At 39.1% G+C, this 19,908-nt stretch overlaps 1 protein-coding gene across 1 annotated transcript in view; it reads right to left on the bottom strand.

Moving 5' to 3' along the window:
• Positions 1 to 4,542: 4,542 nt before the first annotated feature.
• Positions 4,543 to 19,908, bottom strand: part of CDC40 (cell division cycle 40) — a 37,878-nt gene continuing 22,512 nt past the window's right edge. The window contains exons 6-15 of the mRNA XM_014879297.2: positions 19,638 to 19,734; positions 17,818 to 17,957; positions 16,159 to 16,233; positions 15,450 to 15,495; positions 13,993 to 14,094; positions 12,647 to 12,762; positions 12,429 to 12,562; positions 7,791 to 7,867; positions 6,216 to 6,360; positions 4,543 to 5,523 (exon numbers count right to left, since the gene is read on the bottom strand). Coding sequence (XP_014734783.1) covers positions 5,346 to 5,523; positions 6,216 to 6,360; positions 7,791 to 7,867; positions 12,429 to 12,562; positions 12,647 to 12,762; positions 13,993 to 14,094; positions 15,450 to 15,495; positions 16,159 to 16,233; positions 17,818 to 17,957; positions 19,638 to 19,734 — 1,110 coding nt within the window. The 3' untranslated portion in view covers positions 4,543 to 5,345. The remainder of the gene's footprint in view (positions 5,524 to 6,215; positions 6,361 to 7,790; positions 7,868 to 12,428; positions 12,563 to 12,646; positions 12,763 to 13,992; positions 14,095 to 15,449; positions 15,496 to 16,158; positions 16,234 to 17,817; positions 17,958 to 19,637; positions 19,735 to 19,908) is intronic.

Here is a 19,908-nt window from a genome sequence, read left to right on the forward strand (position 1 = left end):
TTTTACCTGGTTCAGAAGGAGACCTTTGCAGAGACAGCCCGTGTTACATCCCTTATCCCAACAGGCAGCACCTACACAGGTAAACAGGAGCCCACTCTGCACTGCCTAGAAATGGTGACTCAAATGTGAATACCAGTGCATGTCCCTGTTCTTTTTGGTGGATAACCAACATAGATCTTTAAGCTCTTTTCTGAAGAAAAGTGCAGTGGTGTACACAGTACAAAACTTCTTCAAGTAATGACAATGCTTCAGTGTTGCAAATGGTATTTCCCCCTCTATATTTGAAATTACATTTTGGAATCGATCACAAACAATGTGAATCCCACCCTTGCATCCACCTGCAGATATCTGGAATGGAGCCACCACCCAGGGTGCCACTGCCCTTGCAGGAGACGGGGACAGGTACCTGACTGGTGTCAGACCTCTGAGGCAGCAGCAGCAGCTGTGCCCTAGGAGGACCTGGGTCTCTCCACTGGTGTCTCTCCACTGATGCCAGCCAGGAGCAGCCAAGACACAGGGACTAGGATTTCACCAGACTACCCCATTCTGACCTCTCAAACTGACTTGCCAGGCAGGAGAGGCCCTGAAATGACTTCCAACTTCTTCTTTATGAAAGAAAAATTGCTCCAAGAAACAGGAGAACGCAGGATCTGAAGAAATATTCCATAATGTTATTCCACTCATTTAATATTGGAGGAATAATGACAAAAAGCAAATAAAATCCACTTGGCCTGCTGCCCCAAAGAACTCCCAAAGCATCAGCATCAGGGCAGAGAAGGGAGCTTGCTGCAGGGAAGCTCTGCTGACAAAACTCAGCAAGGTTTTGGAAACTCCAGGGAATGAGCCTTCTCTCTTTTTTCTGTAGATATCTGGCCTGACAAATGATTTCAGGATCTGAGTTCCCCTTTTATCTCCAAGGAATATTTGAAGGGATTATTGTTTGAGAGAGTACATGAGGTGGAGCTGAAAGAGCAGGACTGTATGGGGATACCAAAGCAAAATATGAACAAAAGCCCTGGACAAAGGCCTGGGGGTGTTTGGGGAAATCAGCCTGGAGCAAGCTAAGGTGGGAAATGAAATTGTTACAACTCTTCAAGGACAGGACATTTTTCTTTTTTTTTCCTCTTAATATTGTTTTGCAAGAGTTTAATCTCCACCAAAAAAAGGAAAGACTTATTACACAATTAAAGGGTTTAGCTGGGGAATAGAAGCAAGACACCAACTACGGGGCAATTATGCTGGGAGAATGGGAAAGATTTGCAGCTCCCAGAACTATGTCTGGGTAACTGTCAGTGGTCTTGAAGCTCCATAAAGTTCCTATTACTGAAAAGACTCCCCAGAGGATTTGTGTTGCTGTCTTCCTTTCCCAAACCAGAGAAGCAGGCTCAGTTAGCCTTGACATCTTCCAGATTAACCAAAAAAACCTCAAGGCCTAATGAGAACCAACATAGCAATGTTCCATTTGAGCAGTCCCCAGTGGCGTGAAGCATGGCAGGGCAAAAGGAGGCTCAGAAAGGCTCAGTGCATTTAACACATTTTAAATATTCTGTCATACAAGATAACAAACGGCCTGAGGACAAACTTCCAGTATGCCTGGTGAATTTACAGGTCTATGGCCCACTGAAAGTTATTGCAGCTTGTTTCTGAAAGCTTTAAATTCTGCAAGCAGCTTCTATAAACATAACCCTGCCACAAGCAGTTTTCTCTGAGTGCTGCAAGACAGCCGTGGTGTCTGTTTTGCTTATCAGCAAGCCTAACAGAAAAGACATATTTTGCTGCAAAATATGAGGCTTAAAATTTTGAGTGTATGTTAGTGAAGTCAACCTACAGTAACAAGTCCCTTAAGTAGTCTCCAGAGGAACAACTTCCCTGGCAACTGATTTTTTCTGGTGTATAGGTTATACTGTTTATAAAGTCTTCCAAGCAGAACTCCCCTCCCTCCTCCGCTCTCCACGTGTTCCCCCTGGTGCAGGCTGCTTGTCATATGGAGTCTTCCCAGTAAATGGGAGCAGGATTTTGTAATAACCAGCTGGTAGAAAGAAGGAAAGAAAGTACATTGTGTTACTGGGCTGCCGGAGCTGCAAGGCTCCCTGTTTAAATCAGCTGTTAAAGACCACAGCGTTAAAAAGCATACTGAACATCTGCATGCTACTAAAAATTGGATTTTTACAAGACAATCTTGGACTTTTCTGGATGTCCAGTTATTTTTTATGTTTGTTCTTCATAATGAGGGCAAAGACTGAGCAGCCCCATCTTACTGGGGACAATTATAAACTCTGAGCAAGACAGATGCCAAGACCATCTGCTTCAAGACAGCCAGCCTCCTTACCAGCAAGATGCACGAGGATATGTGGGCTATTTCCCCCTCTTGCATATGAAAAAAGTCCAAGAAAAAGCTGGCAAAAGGTCAAAGGAACTATCAATTTTCCCAAACAGAACTCCAAGAATGATGGAGATAGTTGACTGACCTGTAAAACTTCTGCTACAAAAATAATCAGTATTAATAAAAGCAGCAACATATTGGCGTGTCATTTCTGAAAGTTACAGGCGCATGATCAAGGGGAACAAAACAACGATGCTGTCATGGCAGCCCTGCAGTCCAGCTCGCCTGTGTTCCTTCCTGGCAGTGCAACACACTCACATCCAGCCCCATCCCCCTGAGACGTCCTTTCCGTTTGAATCACTACACTGCATTCTCCGCTCATGTCCCAGGAAAATTAACCGGGCATCTCGAAATGCATTCTTCCCTTTTCTCCCAATGCTGCCTTTTCCCTGGATGTGTCTGCTCACAGGCCAAGTTCAGCATGGAGGTCTCAGCCTAGACTTGCTCTGACCAACACCTGTAATAGACCAATTTCTGGTCAAACATGAAATTGGGAAGAGAAGGACGTGATTTGAGTTGATTAGCCCAGAAAGAAATCTCCTCCCAGGTGGCTGCTGGAAAAACAAGTCTGGACTCGCACTTCACTCACACACGTATCTATCCTTGTGCACAGCAAACTAGCTGACAACGTGAGCTTTGCAGTTTGCAACAGGAGGGAACTATCCCTGTGAAAATTCCCCCTGCAGGCTTCAATGCAGATGTGAGAAATTCCACAGAAGATTAATGCGATGACCAACTGTGAGGGACAAAGGATTTTATCTGAAAGTTTCTAGGGCAATTTTGATTCTGCGCTTGCTGCAAATGTTTAATCCCAATTCATCAACTCCAGCAGAATTGACTGAAGCATTTCTTATTTTTTTGCCTCCAAAGACAACACCCAGTATATGACCACAAGAGTTTATACACTTGTTTTTATATATTTTACAAGTACATATCTAAAGTTCAGCCTGGTAGGTGACAACATGGTAAAACATAGTACCAACAACAGAGCCAAGTATTTTATGTATTACGATTTAAATGTTTTAAGCCATTTGGGAAAGGTGTTTCTGATGTGAAAGCCAGTATGTATTCCTGTGGGAAGATTTTATATCTGCTCTATTCCTCTATTCCTCCTTATTTCCCTGTACATATAAACTATTAACAGTCAGGGCACACTGCCACATATCCATTTGGGAAATGTATTTGAAGGAGAAAATCCATTTCAAATTACTCCAGCCCACTTTCTCTTGAAGCAGCACCTGGCACACAACACACACCAGAGCTCAACTCCCAGCTCAGGAATCAAACCTTCCTTGTGAAAAGCACATCAGAAATTCATCCTCTGCAAGACAGCAGCAGCTCTTTCCCACCCACATCCTGAAGAGCAGAGAAGCAGGAACAGTCTCTTCTCTCCCTACAGAGGATCAGTCCTCAGGACATGCTGGACCAGCTCTTTCCTCTCTCTCCAGGCTCTATCGTTTTTTACCTCTGTACTTGCATGGGAACAAGGCTGGTCAATACCCAGTTACCACCAGGATGGTGCTGGTGAACACAGTGCTTGGAGTTTTTCAGGCACTCGAGGCTCTGGGATGGGAAAGTAACCAGGAACACGTAAACTCAGTGCAGTTACACAACAGCACGGACTGACAGTGGAATGACACTCTAGCTCAGCGTTACACAGTTGGCCTAAAAATGCTTAAGCTTCCTGCTCACTCACAAGGGCCTAACTTGTGTAACTCACTCTTCGAAACACCAGAATTTCTTGCAGCCAAACAACCCAAAACTCACAAAACCAACGATTTCCTCCCATCTCGACCATTTGGGATTCTTTATCTCAGCTTCTATCCTGCTGTCAATTAAGGCAATTATTCCTTTGCTAGCCTTTGTAATGGTTGAGCAGTGATTGGATTTACAGTAAACAATATAGTATAATCCAAAACTGCAATTAAAAACTCATCTATGGGGTCATGCCTTTATTTTTATCTGCTCAAAAAAGAGAGCAGACAGGGAGTCAAAAAGTTTTTTTCCCTCCTGCTGCCAACTTGCCTTAGTTTTAAATGAACACGGCAAGAGAACGAGTTTATCTGAACACTGATACGACTGTACATTAAAATACCAAATGGCAGGAAATATTTTATATGGACACTGCAAGACAGAAAAATTGAATAAAGATAGCAGAGTTTTTATCAAAAGATTTATTAAAAATAAGTTCTTTAAAGAGAAAAAGTGTGACGTATATACATTACATTGTCAAAACCTTCATGGGGCTTATAATACAAACAATTCCAAACAAAACAAGAGACATTCACTTTTTTAAAAAAAAGATGTCATGCCTATTGGAACAGAATAGCATGTGGGAAGACAAAAAACAACACACAGCACACAATTATGAGGAAAACCCTGAAAGTGAAGACTACTTGCAAAGGTGAAAGTGAGTGATCCTCATGACTCTACAGACAGAAACTAAGACTATGAATGGCATCTTCAGTTGATAGAGTTCACCTGACAACTTCTAGCTTCCAATTAATTCTTCATTTCTACTGTGAATTAGCAAATCTCAGCAAGTCGATTTGTGCTTATCTTTTCCAGCTCTATTGCAGTAGGTACAAACGATTTCTTCTTAGGAAAAAAAGTTACACAATTGCTAGTTTTCTCTTTAAAATCTCTGACAGCCAGAACCACAAAATAGTTTTTCTTAAAATTATTTTATTTTACAAGACTGTTTTGCACAAGCAGAGGCAAGACAAACTGGCACATGATTCTGCATGCTTCAGATGACCTCAACTTAGCTTCTCATTCCCAGATGCCATATTTAGAACTATATCCTTTCACTTGACTCTTCTGAATTTCCTGGTGTTTAGTGCATATATACAGTGAGCTGAGAATTGCAGTATTACAAATGTCTAGCCATCCTTACAGCAGAATGCACCATAATCTCAGTTGTATGCAGGACTTGCACCTTTAGGTCTCTGTAGCATCCTTTTTAGTCCCACAGTTTAATCAGACCATCCCAGCCGCATGTGATGACTTTGGATGTTTCATGTGGATGCCACACTGCACCAATACAGACTTTGTCATGTGCTTTTAACCTGCTGTAGAGTTTTGTTGTCTTCCAGTCCCAGATGTTTAATTTCCCATCTGCATCTCCAGATATCACATAGCTGTATTAACAGGAATAAAATGAAAGTTGTATCATGTGTGCAGACTTGTATGCTACTACAAGTAGCAACTGAGCAACAGAAAAGAGCTTCCCCCAGGGAGCTTCCCATTTGACAATGCCTGCAAAGATACCTACCAAGGAATTAGCATTCACCCTGTGCTCTAAGAGCACACAAGTCCTGCAGAAGGTGATTCATCAACTGCAAGGTAAATGTGCTAAGCAGTGTGATTATACTCTGCACTGTGTTACTGGAACCCAAGAGAAAGTGCCACAAGTTTCCCAGTTATTATAGTAACTCATCTCTCATGTACCTACAGTACATGGGCATATTACTAAGCCAACAGGAGGAAAGAGATGGCTCTCTGAACAGTAAGTGAAGATACCCACACCAGACCTATGAAGTGGGGAAACTGGGTGAGTTCAAGTCCCAGATACTCTTGACAAGTGCACATTGTGGGAACAGACCCTGCACTGCTCACCACGTGCAAAAGGATGGGAGTCAGATGTGGAAGCCTCTCCTGGTCCTACTGGATACTAAGAGTAAACTGCCTGTTCTGCTGCTGGGCAAGGGAGTTCTGCCCAATGCTGAGCTAACAGGATGACTGTGCATTCATGAATGCTGCAGGGGATTCAAGAGGAAATTTAGTGTCTGTACTTGCAAGTTTTAAGAAGTTAATTCCCACAAAAACTTACCTCATATCAGGTGAAAAATCCACTTGACAAGCATAGCCAGCTACCATGTGACCTTTGAAAATTTTCTTTTTGTTTAATCTGAATCTGTTCTGAGCTCCAAAAATCAAGATTTGATTATCCATCGACTGGCAAGCCAACCATTTCCCTATAAATGCAATAAACAAAGGTGGTGTCAGAGTGCTGCATCTGAAGAAACAGACCTAACTGGGATGTTTTTAGAGATTTTGACAATTTTTCTTGCACTATCTCAATCCAGGTTTTCATTATGTAGCAGGGTTCTGGGTAACAGTTGATACTGCTTTTGCCTGGTACAACTGCCAAGAGTTGAAACCTTGTGTTTGACAGGATTTGGGATGCCTACTCCTACAAAATGCACTCAGGACTCTACTAAAGCTCTGACTGTTCCAGCTATGTGCTGCATCAACCCCATTGACTCACTGTTAAGTTTTTAAGATACTGTGTAATCTTGCTGGTGGCACATAATCACATAACTCAGTGAGGGGAAAAATCCATCTAGCTGCACTCTACTAGATCATCTGTTTTGTGGGTACCCTAAGACAGTCACCCCCTCTTTTCTTTTATGTGAAAATAGGTCTAAGGTAGACTGAGGAGTTTGCAACTACACAGTATTCTCTGCCTTAATGGAATGTAATTAATAAAGATATTTTAGTGAAAGAAAAATTGAGGCTTTTCTAATCATAACTTCATCTTGTTTTGCATCTTGGCAGTGCATTAACCCCTGTCTGAGAATCCAGTGAAGTTAATGTGCTACAGAACACCCAGAACAGAGACTTCTGTCCTGAACTCTGCCTATTGTCAGTGCTCTAAAGTGTTTTATGCACTGACAACATAACACTGGCTGTACATCAAGTTGATCAGCCTCTACTCAGCATAATGGGACTGTTAACAGCAAATCTGGCAACACTGTAATAATGGTTACACTAAAGCTATTTGAATTTGGCCAAAACAGATAACAGGAATTTTGTCCTGTTAGAAGGATTTTCACTGATTACTTGAGGCACTAAACAATTATTCTTCTTCAGCGTGATTCTAATTGAAGAACATAAACATCAGTGAAACATTAACGTAAAGAAACACTGAGATAATTTGGGATTTCTCTTATTCAAAAATTATTTGGACTACATTCACAACAGAAGGGAACAGGATCACGAACAACACGAGTTTCTGCTTTAACAGTGGCACCACAAGGACTGCTGAACTTGCTTAACACTTTGCCACCAGTGTCAGTTCCCTTCATTGTTTCTCTTAATATTTTAAATACAGCAAAGAGCATATGGTAGCTCTATGGAGAGTCCTTTTTGCTTTGTCTGGATGAAGGCCTAATTTTAAACTGATACAGTTACCCTGATATAAACCCTCGTTTTGACATACTTGTTCTTTAGAATTTTAAATCAAAACAAGATCCAATCCAATCTTGGAATAAGTGCACAGAGTGACAGGAGAAGGTTAGTGTGGGGTGAAAGGAGGATGCAACACAGCAACATCACAGAGATATAATCAGTAAGAGGTGCCCATGTAAATTAGGTCTAGGAAGGCAGTAAAGTGTTAACCTACCATTTGGAGACAAAGTCACGGCTGGCATGGAATGCATACTTGGCTCAGCTATGTACTTGAAGTCTACAGGAATGTCCCTGCAAAAGGAAGAAGTATGTGTTTTATGAAGACATGGAGATGTTCCAAAGAGCTGCTTCAAGTAAGCTGATTTACGTGGCAACTGAACCATGGAGAATGTATGGTGGCATCCAAAGGAAGATTATGCAATAACTCAAAAATATTATGAATGTCCACCCAAGAACTCCAGATGCAGAGCCATCTGCAGCATAACCTCAGAGTGTGAATTTACCCCAACCAAATGAGCCAGAGTCTAAATTAGAGTCATAATTCTAATTGTTAAGAGCAAAATTGTAACACAAAGTTCCTTTATTGCCTCCAATATAGCTGCAGCTATTACAAAGTTCCTATTTAGATAGCAAGAACATACTGACAATATGCATGGATCTTACTGGAGCATCTTATTGACTTGAGTTTGTTTATCTCAAGTATTTCTGCCTTTTTAAAAAAAATCTTTTCTTTTAGACATTTTTTTAAAGGAAAAGAAATCTGGATTGTCTCTCTCATATCTCTCTGACATGCCCTTTTTCTCCTGATCTCCCCAACTGGGATGCCAACCAATTCCAAATATTCAGAACTGAACTCAATGCTGAACTCCCCAGCTCAATTGCATAAAGACTGTGTCATTTCATGTTCTTAACATATACTGTCCTGCACAAAGGTCTAGGGTAAAAACAAGGACAGTCTAATCCTTACTCTGCAGAACTGCCATTTGGTTTTGACTATATAAATTGAATTACTAACGGTGTGTGCATATTCACATTATTCCTCGTACACTGCACTGGAAGACTGGAAAAAAGGGAAGGCATGTACATGGCTTTCTCATTAAGCAAAAGAAACCTCCAGCAGAAAATAGATTTGATTAATGTATTCTGCAGAAAACACATGCAAAATGTTCTGTAGCAACATTAATTAATACAAAGGGGATGTTTATGACTTCATTGTCTAATTCACAGAGCAGAAGGGCTGCTGGGACACTCTCAGAGCAGAGAGCGTGGGTGGCTGCCTTGTCCCAACTGCCCGAGCCTTGTTGGATGGCAATAGAGTGTGCATTAGCAAGGTAATTATCATCCTGCTTTATTGTGGAGGAAGTTATTTCCCATCATCTTCAGTTAAGCAACACACAGGGGCAAGCAGGGTGAGAAGCTGCTCTGTTGTCAGGAAGTGACACAAATGCTCCTGTGAGTTAAAATAATTTATTTCTCAGAATAAGAAGGGCAACCCACTTAATATAGCCCATGGATAAAAGCATGCACTTTAGGCCAGGGATAACCAGCTTCCAAACAGGCAGACCTAAGACTGCTGTTGGGCAGCAAATCTGTGAAGAAGTAACTAAAAATCCACACAATCTCTGAGGCTGATCAACACAACAGCAGCCCCTGTGCCACATCCTACCCAAAGAGTTTCCAGCTCCATTTGCAACAGGACACAAGGTTATTGCTGCAGCAAGGCCAGGCCCTGATCCACTCCCACCACCCACACTCCTGCAAACCAGCAACCTTCTGGAGTCCTCAATGCCAGGTAAAACCAATCCCACTGGAAACCCCATTAAAGTCTCATCACAGAACATGCATCTCCACTACTCAATTGTACTGCAGTCAGAAATTTAAATGCAGCACCGGTTGTTTTGCCTTCTTTTCCTTTTACAAATGAAGGCAGGCTCATCTACTAGAATTTATTCACAACAGCTCTGCTTTATGTTGATACCTACCAGGCACACTTAAGGCAGCAGCAGGATATGCTGCATTAAACTATTAGGAAGAATAAAGAGATGCATTTTGTGTTTCACATTTGCTTCCAGTCAAATTGCTAAATAAGTAATGTCAGCCTGCTCTCTTAAAAAAATTACCAACACAGATGCTATCATGGTTGCCCAGCCTCAAAATTCACGTAATGTATTTGTTTTTTGTGACAAATATTTGAAATTTAGAGATTTTAAAGTCCTTTCCCCACTTCATAGCATTTCAAAGGTCAAACAGTTTTAAATACCAGAAGTGATATCTGCTAGCCAAGATTTAGGAGTGTTATACTCTGGGGTTCTGATACAACTTCTTCCCCAGGCAAGAGGTAGAAAAATCTTTTTAATGAAAGAAGGAGAAAAAACAAGCCAACCCAAAGTCCCAAAACCAGTCCAACACAATCTGGTTTTGGGACCTACACATCATGAAGATGTCTCTCAGGAGACTACACTGTCTCTACCAGGAGCCATGGGTGAAAAGGCCCACTGAAGGGCACAGCTTTACAGAGATGACAAGCCTGCCAAGCCTGCCAGCATAACAACTAAATTATCACTGCACAGTTCTTGCTTTGCTGGCTGACTTGGAGGTAAAAAGAAATAATGGCTTCCAAAGTTAAATGCTCAAATCATTTCACTGCTTATCCAAGCAGGATCAGATACATACAAAGCAATGACAAAATAATATTTTGCATTTCTAGAAGAGAGAACACAGTATATGATACCCATGCCAACTTTAATATCCCATTCACATGAAATGCAAAAGCAGGCATATTTTCAAATGCTCCCATTAATATTCCTAAATAAACTATATAATCTTCAAGAGTCTGTACTATACTTGAAGTCTGAACTTTCAGCAACCAACCAACTGTAATTCTATGAACAGCCCAGTGAAATCTGTGCATGGGATGAATTCTTAGGGAAAGGAGATTTAAGTTCTCAGGAGTTCCTCACTGTGATGAAGTCAGACATGACATGGCGTTACCAGCTCTGGCCAAGTCAAAGTGTTTACAAAATACACTACAGAATTCCTCCAGACAATTGAAATTAAGCAATTAGACCAACTTCTAATTACTAGCTTTTTAGGCCATGCTCAGGTCGTAATTACTTCCACTTTGTTTCTGTAAGATACTGAAGAAACATTGTGCTGAAGAACGTAGGAAGAGAAGTGCCAAAAGGTGCAGTAACCAAATCACTGCTAAGTAGCAAGTAATTTTTCTTATCAATTTAGGAAATAAGGATTTGAGAAATAATTTGCCATGGAAGTTTCTGAGCTCCAAAATCTTCCATAATGTATGTATTAACTTAGTTTTGAGGCATTTAAAAAATCTGGATCTTGAAATTACAGAAACATGCTTACAGACTAATTAACATATATTATGGCAAGTTACAGGGAAAGATTTTCAAGTCATGTCCAAGGAAGATGGCATTACATTTGCTCTTTATAAAAACAAAGAATTTTCCAACAACTGCATTACAGAATATTGCTTAAAGTCCAATTTCCTATCATTTCAACAAGGGAACTCTTTCTTCAGTATACAACAAGCTATTACACATTTTTTTCTTCAGAAGGAAAAAACTTCTGCTACTGGAACAATTAGGTTGTGATGTTCCCATGCCAGAACCTTTTTGCCTTTCCTGCTTTTCTCCACAGACTGACTAAATCCACCCACTTCACTATTTATTTCAGCCATCACACAAAGCTCATAAAACAGGGGCAATCCAGTCTCAATAACAGATTTGTGCAAGCAAGATCATCCTCCTACTCAGCAAAGAGGAGACATTCCTTAGCAGACATGGTATTGTAAAGATTCTCATTTAAGGAGCTCAGTAACTGCATGGGTCTACTTATGAAGTACTAAACAGAGGTTTTCTTGGAGTGGCATATGGTGAGAGCATTTTATGTCTAGCCTAAGCCTGGGTTCCCAGACTTTGGTCTTTCCCACTGCTACTGGCAATGACAGCAGCTGATCACAGACAAGCTGAGGATTTAGCTGGCTGCTTGGGTAACATTCCAATACCACAGACTGGAGTCTCTTGTCTAGGCTACAGGAAAAAAAAGCAGCTAGGAAGGAACTGATTAGTCATAGAACTGTCGAACTAGTGTCTGTATTATGCAACACAGCTTTGCATGTGTGAACAGCAAAAGGAAATGAATACCTCAAGATATGTGACTGATTATTTCAAAAAGAAAAATCTTGAAAGTATCAAGTTCAAGATCTTAGTACCTAGAACTTTGTGAAAAACATTTCAAATAGGAGTGATCTGTTTTCTATGCAGGTTAAATGTTAAAAACTGGAAGCCATTTCAAATATTTTATGTTATTTTTTTCTTGGACAGACTCTCCCTTTTCTGTCATTTATTGTATTCATACTGTGTGTATCAATTATTGCCAAAAAGCCAGACTAACAGAAAACCAGAATAAAGCCACACTAGACTAGTTATTTCAAATATGGGCCAAGTATCATATAATACTATAGACATTCAGGTTCAAAGCATTCAAAACCAACACACACACACACCAATTTGTAATATAGAAGACATTGCTTTAAGAGTTAATTTAAGGACTAATACACCCTTGGGGAAAGGGGGGAGAGCAGAGACCACTAAGAGAGTGCAGTGTGCTTCAGGCTGAAAGGGCTGTCTTACCCTTTTTCTTTGGGGAAGAGGACATCAATGAAGTGTCTCAGGCACTAAGTCAGAACAAGGTTTTAAAGCTTTTCCTGAGCTAGCTAGAACTCAGTACACTCCAGTGGCCTGTGTGCTATGTGTACTTTTAAAAATGAACTCTCTTTTCAGTTTGCTCATAATATACTTTGAGGTAAAATTCAAAATTTTAAACTTACCATTCCCAGACTCTTAAACTCTTGTCATCAGATGTACTCACAAACCTTCTATTTTCATCCACAAACACAATGGTGTTGACAGCTCCCAAATGTCTATCATATTCCTGCACAATCTCACCACTTCGAATATCCCACTACAATTAAAAGAGCCAGAATTAAGAACCTGTTTTTTACTAAATACCAATACTTTTAGAGAAATAAATATTGAGTAGACATACCTGCACAATTTTCTTATCTGACATCCCTGCAACAAAGAGATTTTGTTTATCTTCATCAGGGTTGAATTTGACACAATAAGGAACCTTCCTGTTGGTGAATCTTGAAATACATTGACCTGCAACAGAAAACCCATTTATAGTGTTATCAGGTTGGAAGTGCTATGGGCTGATAGGTTGTTTGCACATACTGAAAAAAAGCACTTTACTAAGAGCAGACAACACTTCTTTTAAAGTCCTTGAGAGAATTAGAGGGCAGAATTTGCCCTGCTCTTTGATTAGACCTTCTTTCACTTTTGTGTGCATGCACCTGCATAAACATGCACACACACAAACTGTTCTGTAAGTTTGCTACAGCTTCCCAAACAATAGAACTGCTCAGTACTCTGTATGCCACCAGGACGTAAGAAGAACATAAGGACAGGTTCAGGATATCTTTGCAAAACATCACCTCCTTAGGATCAGAGGTCTTCTCAACAACAGATACAAACTTGGGCAAGAACTCAAGACTAACCTTAGAAAAGGGTAACAGCAAAATAAAGCCTTGACCTCCCCTCTTAGCTTCAAATAGCCTGATTACACATTATCTGTAGCTTACAGGACCCATGTGAATCCAAAAGCTCCGTCTAAATAACTGAATTCACACTCAAGTTCAAACTCAACACTGGAGAATCAGACTTACACCTTTCCAACTATCACCTGTAAAAGATGAGTGCCACTGCTAACCCACAAAGCTAACAACTTTTTCAAACATGGGAACTTCCTGTCTTAGGAAGAGACCAAGTTTTAAAAGAATACTGACAAAATCTATCCTGTATTTTTTTTTTTAACTGAACAAACCATTTGTAGCAGAATGTTACATAGAATCTCTCAGGCATGAGAGCATCAGACCTGCCCTTCGACTCTCTAGACCAGCAACTCAGCTATCACCACCTTTTCTAATTTGGAGTGCTCTTCAAGTTCAGGTTAAGCAAAAGACCAAGTGAGATAATTTTTCTAAATTAAGCATATTTAGGTAAAGAGCAATTTTATGCCTGTAAATGTAAACATGCAATTAAATTATTCGGCAAGATGTCTTTTTGCTGAAAATTGTTCTAGCATTACAAATAACAATCAAACTTGTCAAACAAAAAGGTATATGAAAATACAGGTAGTGTCAATTGCACCATTACAGATAACAACAAAACATATGTGAAAAACAAACTAATTATCCTGCAATGAAAGCCTAAACAGTGAACTACAAGACAATATGAAGGACAACTGGAAACAACCTGAATGCTAAGACATCATTATAGCCACTATTAATTAAAAATAGTGCCAAATAACAACACCTACAAAAACAAGCCTACCTGTTTCAGTGTCCCAGAGTTTTAGATAGCGGTCATATGCAGCACTAAGGAACTGAGTGCCTGCATTGTTAAAACAGATGTCTCGAACAGCTTTACTGTGTCCTACAAAATAGAAAAAATGCAATGGTAAGCTTCCTTCCATTCATACTTAGAACTAATGTGTTGGGCTTTTAAAAAAAACCCCAAGCCATATTACTCCAGTTAAATGCTCTAACAATGCAAAGAGAAAAAGAAAATCACTTATTGAAGTTCTGAATGAGAACTCGTAAAGAATAATTGAAGTGAGAAAGAAAAAGTAACTCCTAAAGAATGATGAGAATAAAACCTCATAACACCCTCACACTGCTAAGACACTGGAGAGAGAAACAAAAGCATTGCACAAACCCACTTGATAAACAAGTATCAACTTGACAATATTGATACACAATAAGAACTTCAGAAGACATTTAAAACAGTCTAATAAATGGTAACATCTAATGAAAAAGAGGAGAGACAAACACTACATGAGACTCATTTAATGGAAAAGCATTTAAAATTAGAAAACAGACACAAAATATGGGTAATATTAGATCAGAAAACCAAGAATGCTTTCATCTGATGTTAATCTTGCTACCTCTCAGCCTCAATACATTTATCTGACCACCACATCAGACTTGCAGCTCTTTTAAGTTTAAATATTGACACAGTAATTGAAATATAGCAAAATGGCAGTCCAATCTGGTTGATAATAAGAACCTTTTGAGGAAAACAGTCACACTGTTCAGAGAGAGCAGTCTATTGAGAACCTTTTTTGAGCCATCATCTTTGCCACACTGCTGTCATCAGAAATAATAGGTGAAAAAAGACTTTTCTCTTGTTACTCAACATATATTCACTCAGTGTTCTAGAAATGTTCCTATTTCAATAGGAGAATCAGCTACTTTTGTTCTGTGTTCAAGGCTGCTAAGAAGTTTGAATTTCTCTCTCTCTCAACTATCTGCTTTAAAAAGCACCTGTTACATGAACAAAGACCACACCTGAACCTAAAAAAGGTTTCCCATGCTTTTGCACTAAAAACTCAGCACAGATGGAATGACCTATTTAAGGAGGGATCGGACCATGAGACACTCTCACTGGTTAAATACAGAGGGTTGCTGTTTTCAACATGAAGATGGGGCAATTTCATGTCAAAATTTTGCCTTTGAAAAGGAGTCTGGCATAAAGTACTGATGACTGTAGTACACGAATGTTTTGTTTTAAGGGTTGTAAGGTGTTACTCATCAACATTAAATTGCTTGGAATAATGACAAAGTTCTTAATGCAACATGCATCTTTTTCAGTTCTTACTGCCAAGATCATTTCAAACATTGCCTTGGATGAACACAATTGCTTTCTATGACAAATTAATAAGCTAACCTAAATCATATTCTTCAAGGAAATTGCTCTAGACATAAATGAGTTTCAAAAAAGACTATTACCAATAAATGTTCGTAGACATCTTCGATCACCATATACTTCCCATAGCTAGGAAAAAAAGGAGGGGGGGAAATATGTCAATTGTTAAATGATAGTGATGCTGAAATTAAGTGCAAACATATATGGCAACATCTTTTAAGAAATTAATTACAAACATATACCATGTACTGATTAATCACAATCTATCCAGAAATTCACTAGAAGGATGTCACCTTCCTGCTAGCAAAATTCCCTCAGAATAATTAAAACTCCCATAATCATATATCAACTTTAATGACTTAAGGTTTTGCTGCTAAAAAAAGCCCCAAAACATCAGCTTTCTGTTGATACATGCTGGACTGAAGTGAGATTAGTTCACACCACAACTGCTTCAGTAAAAGTCTTCAGCAGAGACCTATTGCTAGTTGTAAAACCAGGCTTCACAGAAAATGAATTAATATAACAACAAAGGCAATAATGTGAGAAACTTGTGACCTTCTAAATGCTATTAAAAACAACTAACACTGTTCTAACAGCCTCAGTCTTGTATAATATTTCTATTTCTATCTTTGTTCCCATGAATTTGTAATTTAAAAATGAAGTGAGAAAAATAAAAGGTACACAGACAAAAGGTATTTGGTAGAAGTACCAAATGTTTACGTATCCTAAAATGCACTGTCTGTATTCCAGGATAGTGTAAAATGCATACAAGAAAACAGAAAAATAACTCACCTTAATTTTGCAATCCATAGAGCAAGATAAGAGTATATGCCCAGACAGAGGAAACAATCTGACTGCACTGACACCCTGTAAATAAGAGCATAAGAGTAAGTTGATCATCTAGATATTTCCTTAGTTCCTTTACCCTCTTTTCCAAGCAAAAAGCTGAAGTTTCTCTTCATAAAATATAAAGATACTGTATCTTTAAAAGAAACAACCTGACTACATTCCATTTTAGAAACAGTGATGTATTTTGAACAAATGTTACTGGGAAAAAACTGATTGATTTTAATGGCTGGATATATAACCTCCTTCAACATCTACACCATTACTGTGGCAAACTCAGCAAATAAATACAAGCTGGGAGTTGGGGAACTATCTCTACATAACAAGCCTTTTCAGATAGGGCAGGTATGGAATTAAAAAAAAAATAATTTTTGGCCAGCTCAATTTCTTACATATATTACCAGTGCCTTCAATCCACTGAGCTCAGATTTCCTGGGCACAGCATCTTCACAACTGTCTGTATTCCAGGTACTCCTTTCTGGGAAGTCCAAAGAACCTTCAAGTACTCGTGGTTTTAATGTCCCTCCTTTCCATTTCATGTTGATTACTCTATTCATATGCATCCAATTCCTCCCTCCCACCCCTGGTTGGAGCTGGGTACTTTATCCTCCCTATCATTGTCTACTTATATCCCCCAGTTTTTCTAAATTTGTCAGCCCATTTTTCTTTTGCCTCTCTCATCGATATCATTATTCATCTTGTTTGAAGGAAAAAGCCATTTTACACATCAGTCTGTTTTAACAGGATAATAGGCAGAGGAGGGACTAGAGCTTTGGGGAGATGTCATTCTGGAAAGCCCTGATAGCTGCAGCTATAAGATCGTTGATGCAGCAATCATTTAAGAAGAGCTCAGAGATGTGATTCAACTGAAAAAAAAAGGGTAAAAGCTAAAAACATTCCCTGTATCCTCCTTTCTTCCATCTTCCAAATATTATTAAGGTGATGTCCATTGCAGTGCAGCATATTCCCCCTCAAGCAATACTTAAAATTAGTGGCAAAAGAAGCAGCAAATTGAGTATATGCTATGCAACCCTGAACAGTGAAACACTTTTTTAATACCAGAGATGTGTACATTGTTTTGGTATCTGACACAAGAAGGAACTGTGGGTGTTAAGCAGCATCAAAGAAAACTCTTACCAAGACACACCTCTCAAAGGTATTAGCTATATCTGGGAAACCTGTAATGCTGATTTACCATAATCACAAAACCTATGTAACTTTACCTAAGTTTGATATGAAGTAGTCTTTAAGTACTCTTATTACAAAAAACCCTCAAACCCCAAACACTCTCAGGAATCTCTAGAATTAGCCTTATTATTATGCACATTGTAGTTTAGGACATAACTTCACATCCCCCAGAAGTCACTTTTCCCTTCAAGGTAGGTCAGGAAATCACTATGTTAACACAAAGTATATGCAGCTAGACAACTGCAACTGAGCAGACGAACACCTTGTGTGAGTATGTAATTCAAGTAATTACATGCAGAGTAGGGTAAAGAGGAAAACACTCTTTCCTACAACTGGTTCTTCAGTTTCACAGAAATTATTAGCCTCAGACAGAAAATTAAATGGGTTGTTATGCTGTATGCTCACAAACATTCCTACCTTTGTATGCCCTGACCACACATGGATTTGTTTCTTTGGAAGATAGCACTTCTCAGGTGGTACTGTAGAACGGAGATTAACTCCAACATCTTGAGGGACATGAAGATAAGATCTCCCCTGATAGTCATACATTTCTTTAACTGAAAAGGTAAACACAGAATTCTAAGAATCCATATTTTTAAGAGGTTATGATCTTTGAAAGGCTCAACAACTCACACGATTATGGTTTTCTCAACACAGCTGCTGTGCTGTAGAGGGAGAGGTATATATATAGAGAGAGAATGGTATAAGAAAAAACAGCTTATTCATATGGATGTGGAATCTTAATTTACATCAGTTAAATTAGTCATTTCAGCAAAGTCTGCTTGGAATCTTACAATCCAAACATTAACATAATCTTTCTCCTATCCATTTTACTCATCATGAAACAGCAAGAGAGTTCCCCTGACCAAAAAGACTTTGCTTATACTAACACTACACGGACTAAACCGTGCAACTCTAACCCTGACATTTGCTTGCAACTCACATTCTGGCCAGCTCTGTGCTGTGTCAGTCACGTCAACAGAATTACAAATCAAGAAAAAAAGATTCCTTAGGCCAGCATGAACCAATATTGGTCAGCAGCAGCCAACAGCTGCTCTTTAACTAGATTTAAGAAGTGATTGGACAGTCAGAAACACAGGGATGCATTGTGCATGAAAATCGATTATTTCAGAGTAGCCGTATGTTGGGTAGCCATGACAATAAACTGTACAGTGATTAAATTAATTTCTCAGTTTCTGGAATGTTGTCATGGCAGTTTTAGTTGTACTCTTGCAAGCATCCATGCTTACACACATTTTCAAAATGGAGTATTTCTGGAACGTTTGCATGCGAGATGCTCACAGTTTATAAGGCAAGGTCCTTCACTGCAAACTTTCAGGTAGAGAGCATGGAAAACTTGGATACAAAATAAGTCGTCTTTAAGAGGCTCAGTGGCTAAAATTTCCTGTTTGTTATGCTTACTGCTGTTCAATAAATACCATCACGATCTACTACACATAAACAAAACAACGTTCTAATGTCACCAACACTTATCTCACAGCCACCATTTCTTCCTCAAAACACATTAGAAAAGGATGCTCACAGCTCGTGTGTGTGAGCCTGGCTGTAGAAACTGGTCTACAAAGAGAGACCCTGTCTACCAAACTATCTGCACCAAGCAGTGTAAAACTAGGCTGTTCTTTATGCAGACAGCTGAAGTAACAGTTTAAAAAAATTACTGAATTTTATTTAATTACCAAACCATTTTCTTTGAAGGTACTATATACTACAGGCTTCTGTAGGGTAATTAATTGATACTCAATTATTCATAGTATGACAGCAAGAACATTTACATTAAAAATTGAGGAAGTGTAAAGTCCAAGTGATTTTCTAAATTGTTCATAAACCATAACTCAGAGCACTACCTGCTGATGAAAATACTGACAGATAAAACTACAGTAATGCTGAAGCTGAAACTAAGCCAAACTCATAACTTTGATATGTTTGCTCTGTGAAACAGGAAATGGATATGTGCATCTAGTAACATTAAAAATAAATAAATCAAACCTGTCCCCAGAAAAATGACATTTCCACACTGCTCCTCACAGTATGAAGTGGAATTAGTCCAAGTTTATCTCTTTCCCCCCTGTCCTTTATGCTTTTGCCTGTGAGTGCTGTTATCTCCAATACAGAAAACATCAAGGTGCTGAGGCTGTCTGCCATCCTTACTAATTAACACAGCAGGCAAGAAAACACAGTGAGCTAGAAAATGAGAACAGCCAGGAAGATGCCATTACCATGTAATATAGTCTTTTCCTCTCCAGGTTTATCATCTTCCACTTTTCCTCTCTTCTGCCTCTTAGCTGTTATTTCATCCAATTCCTTCTGCTCTTCCTAGAAAAAATAAAACATGATCTCTTAAAAAGTCAGTATTCAGAATAACATATCCAGAACTGTATTATTATTTACTCACTATTAAGAACACATTTATTTGCTAAATAAGATTAGAAATATTTTTAAGCATCAATAAAGAGGATATCCCAATCAAAACCATAAAGGCTGGGAAAG

Source organism: Sturnus vulgaris, chromosome 3 (assembly GCF_052056855.1).
Source record: "Sturnus vulgaris isolate bStuVul1 chromosome 3, bStuVul1.hap1, whole genome shotgun sequence".
NCBI lineage: Eukaryota > Metazoa > Chordata > Aves > Passeriformes > Sturnidae > Sturnus > Sturnus vulgaris.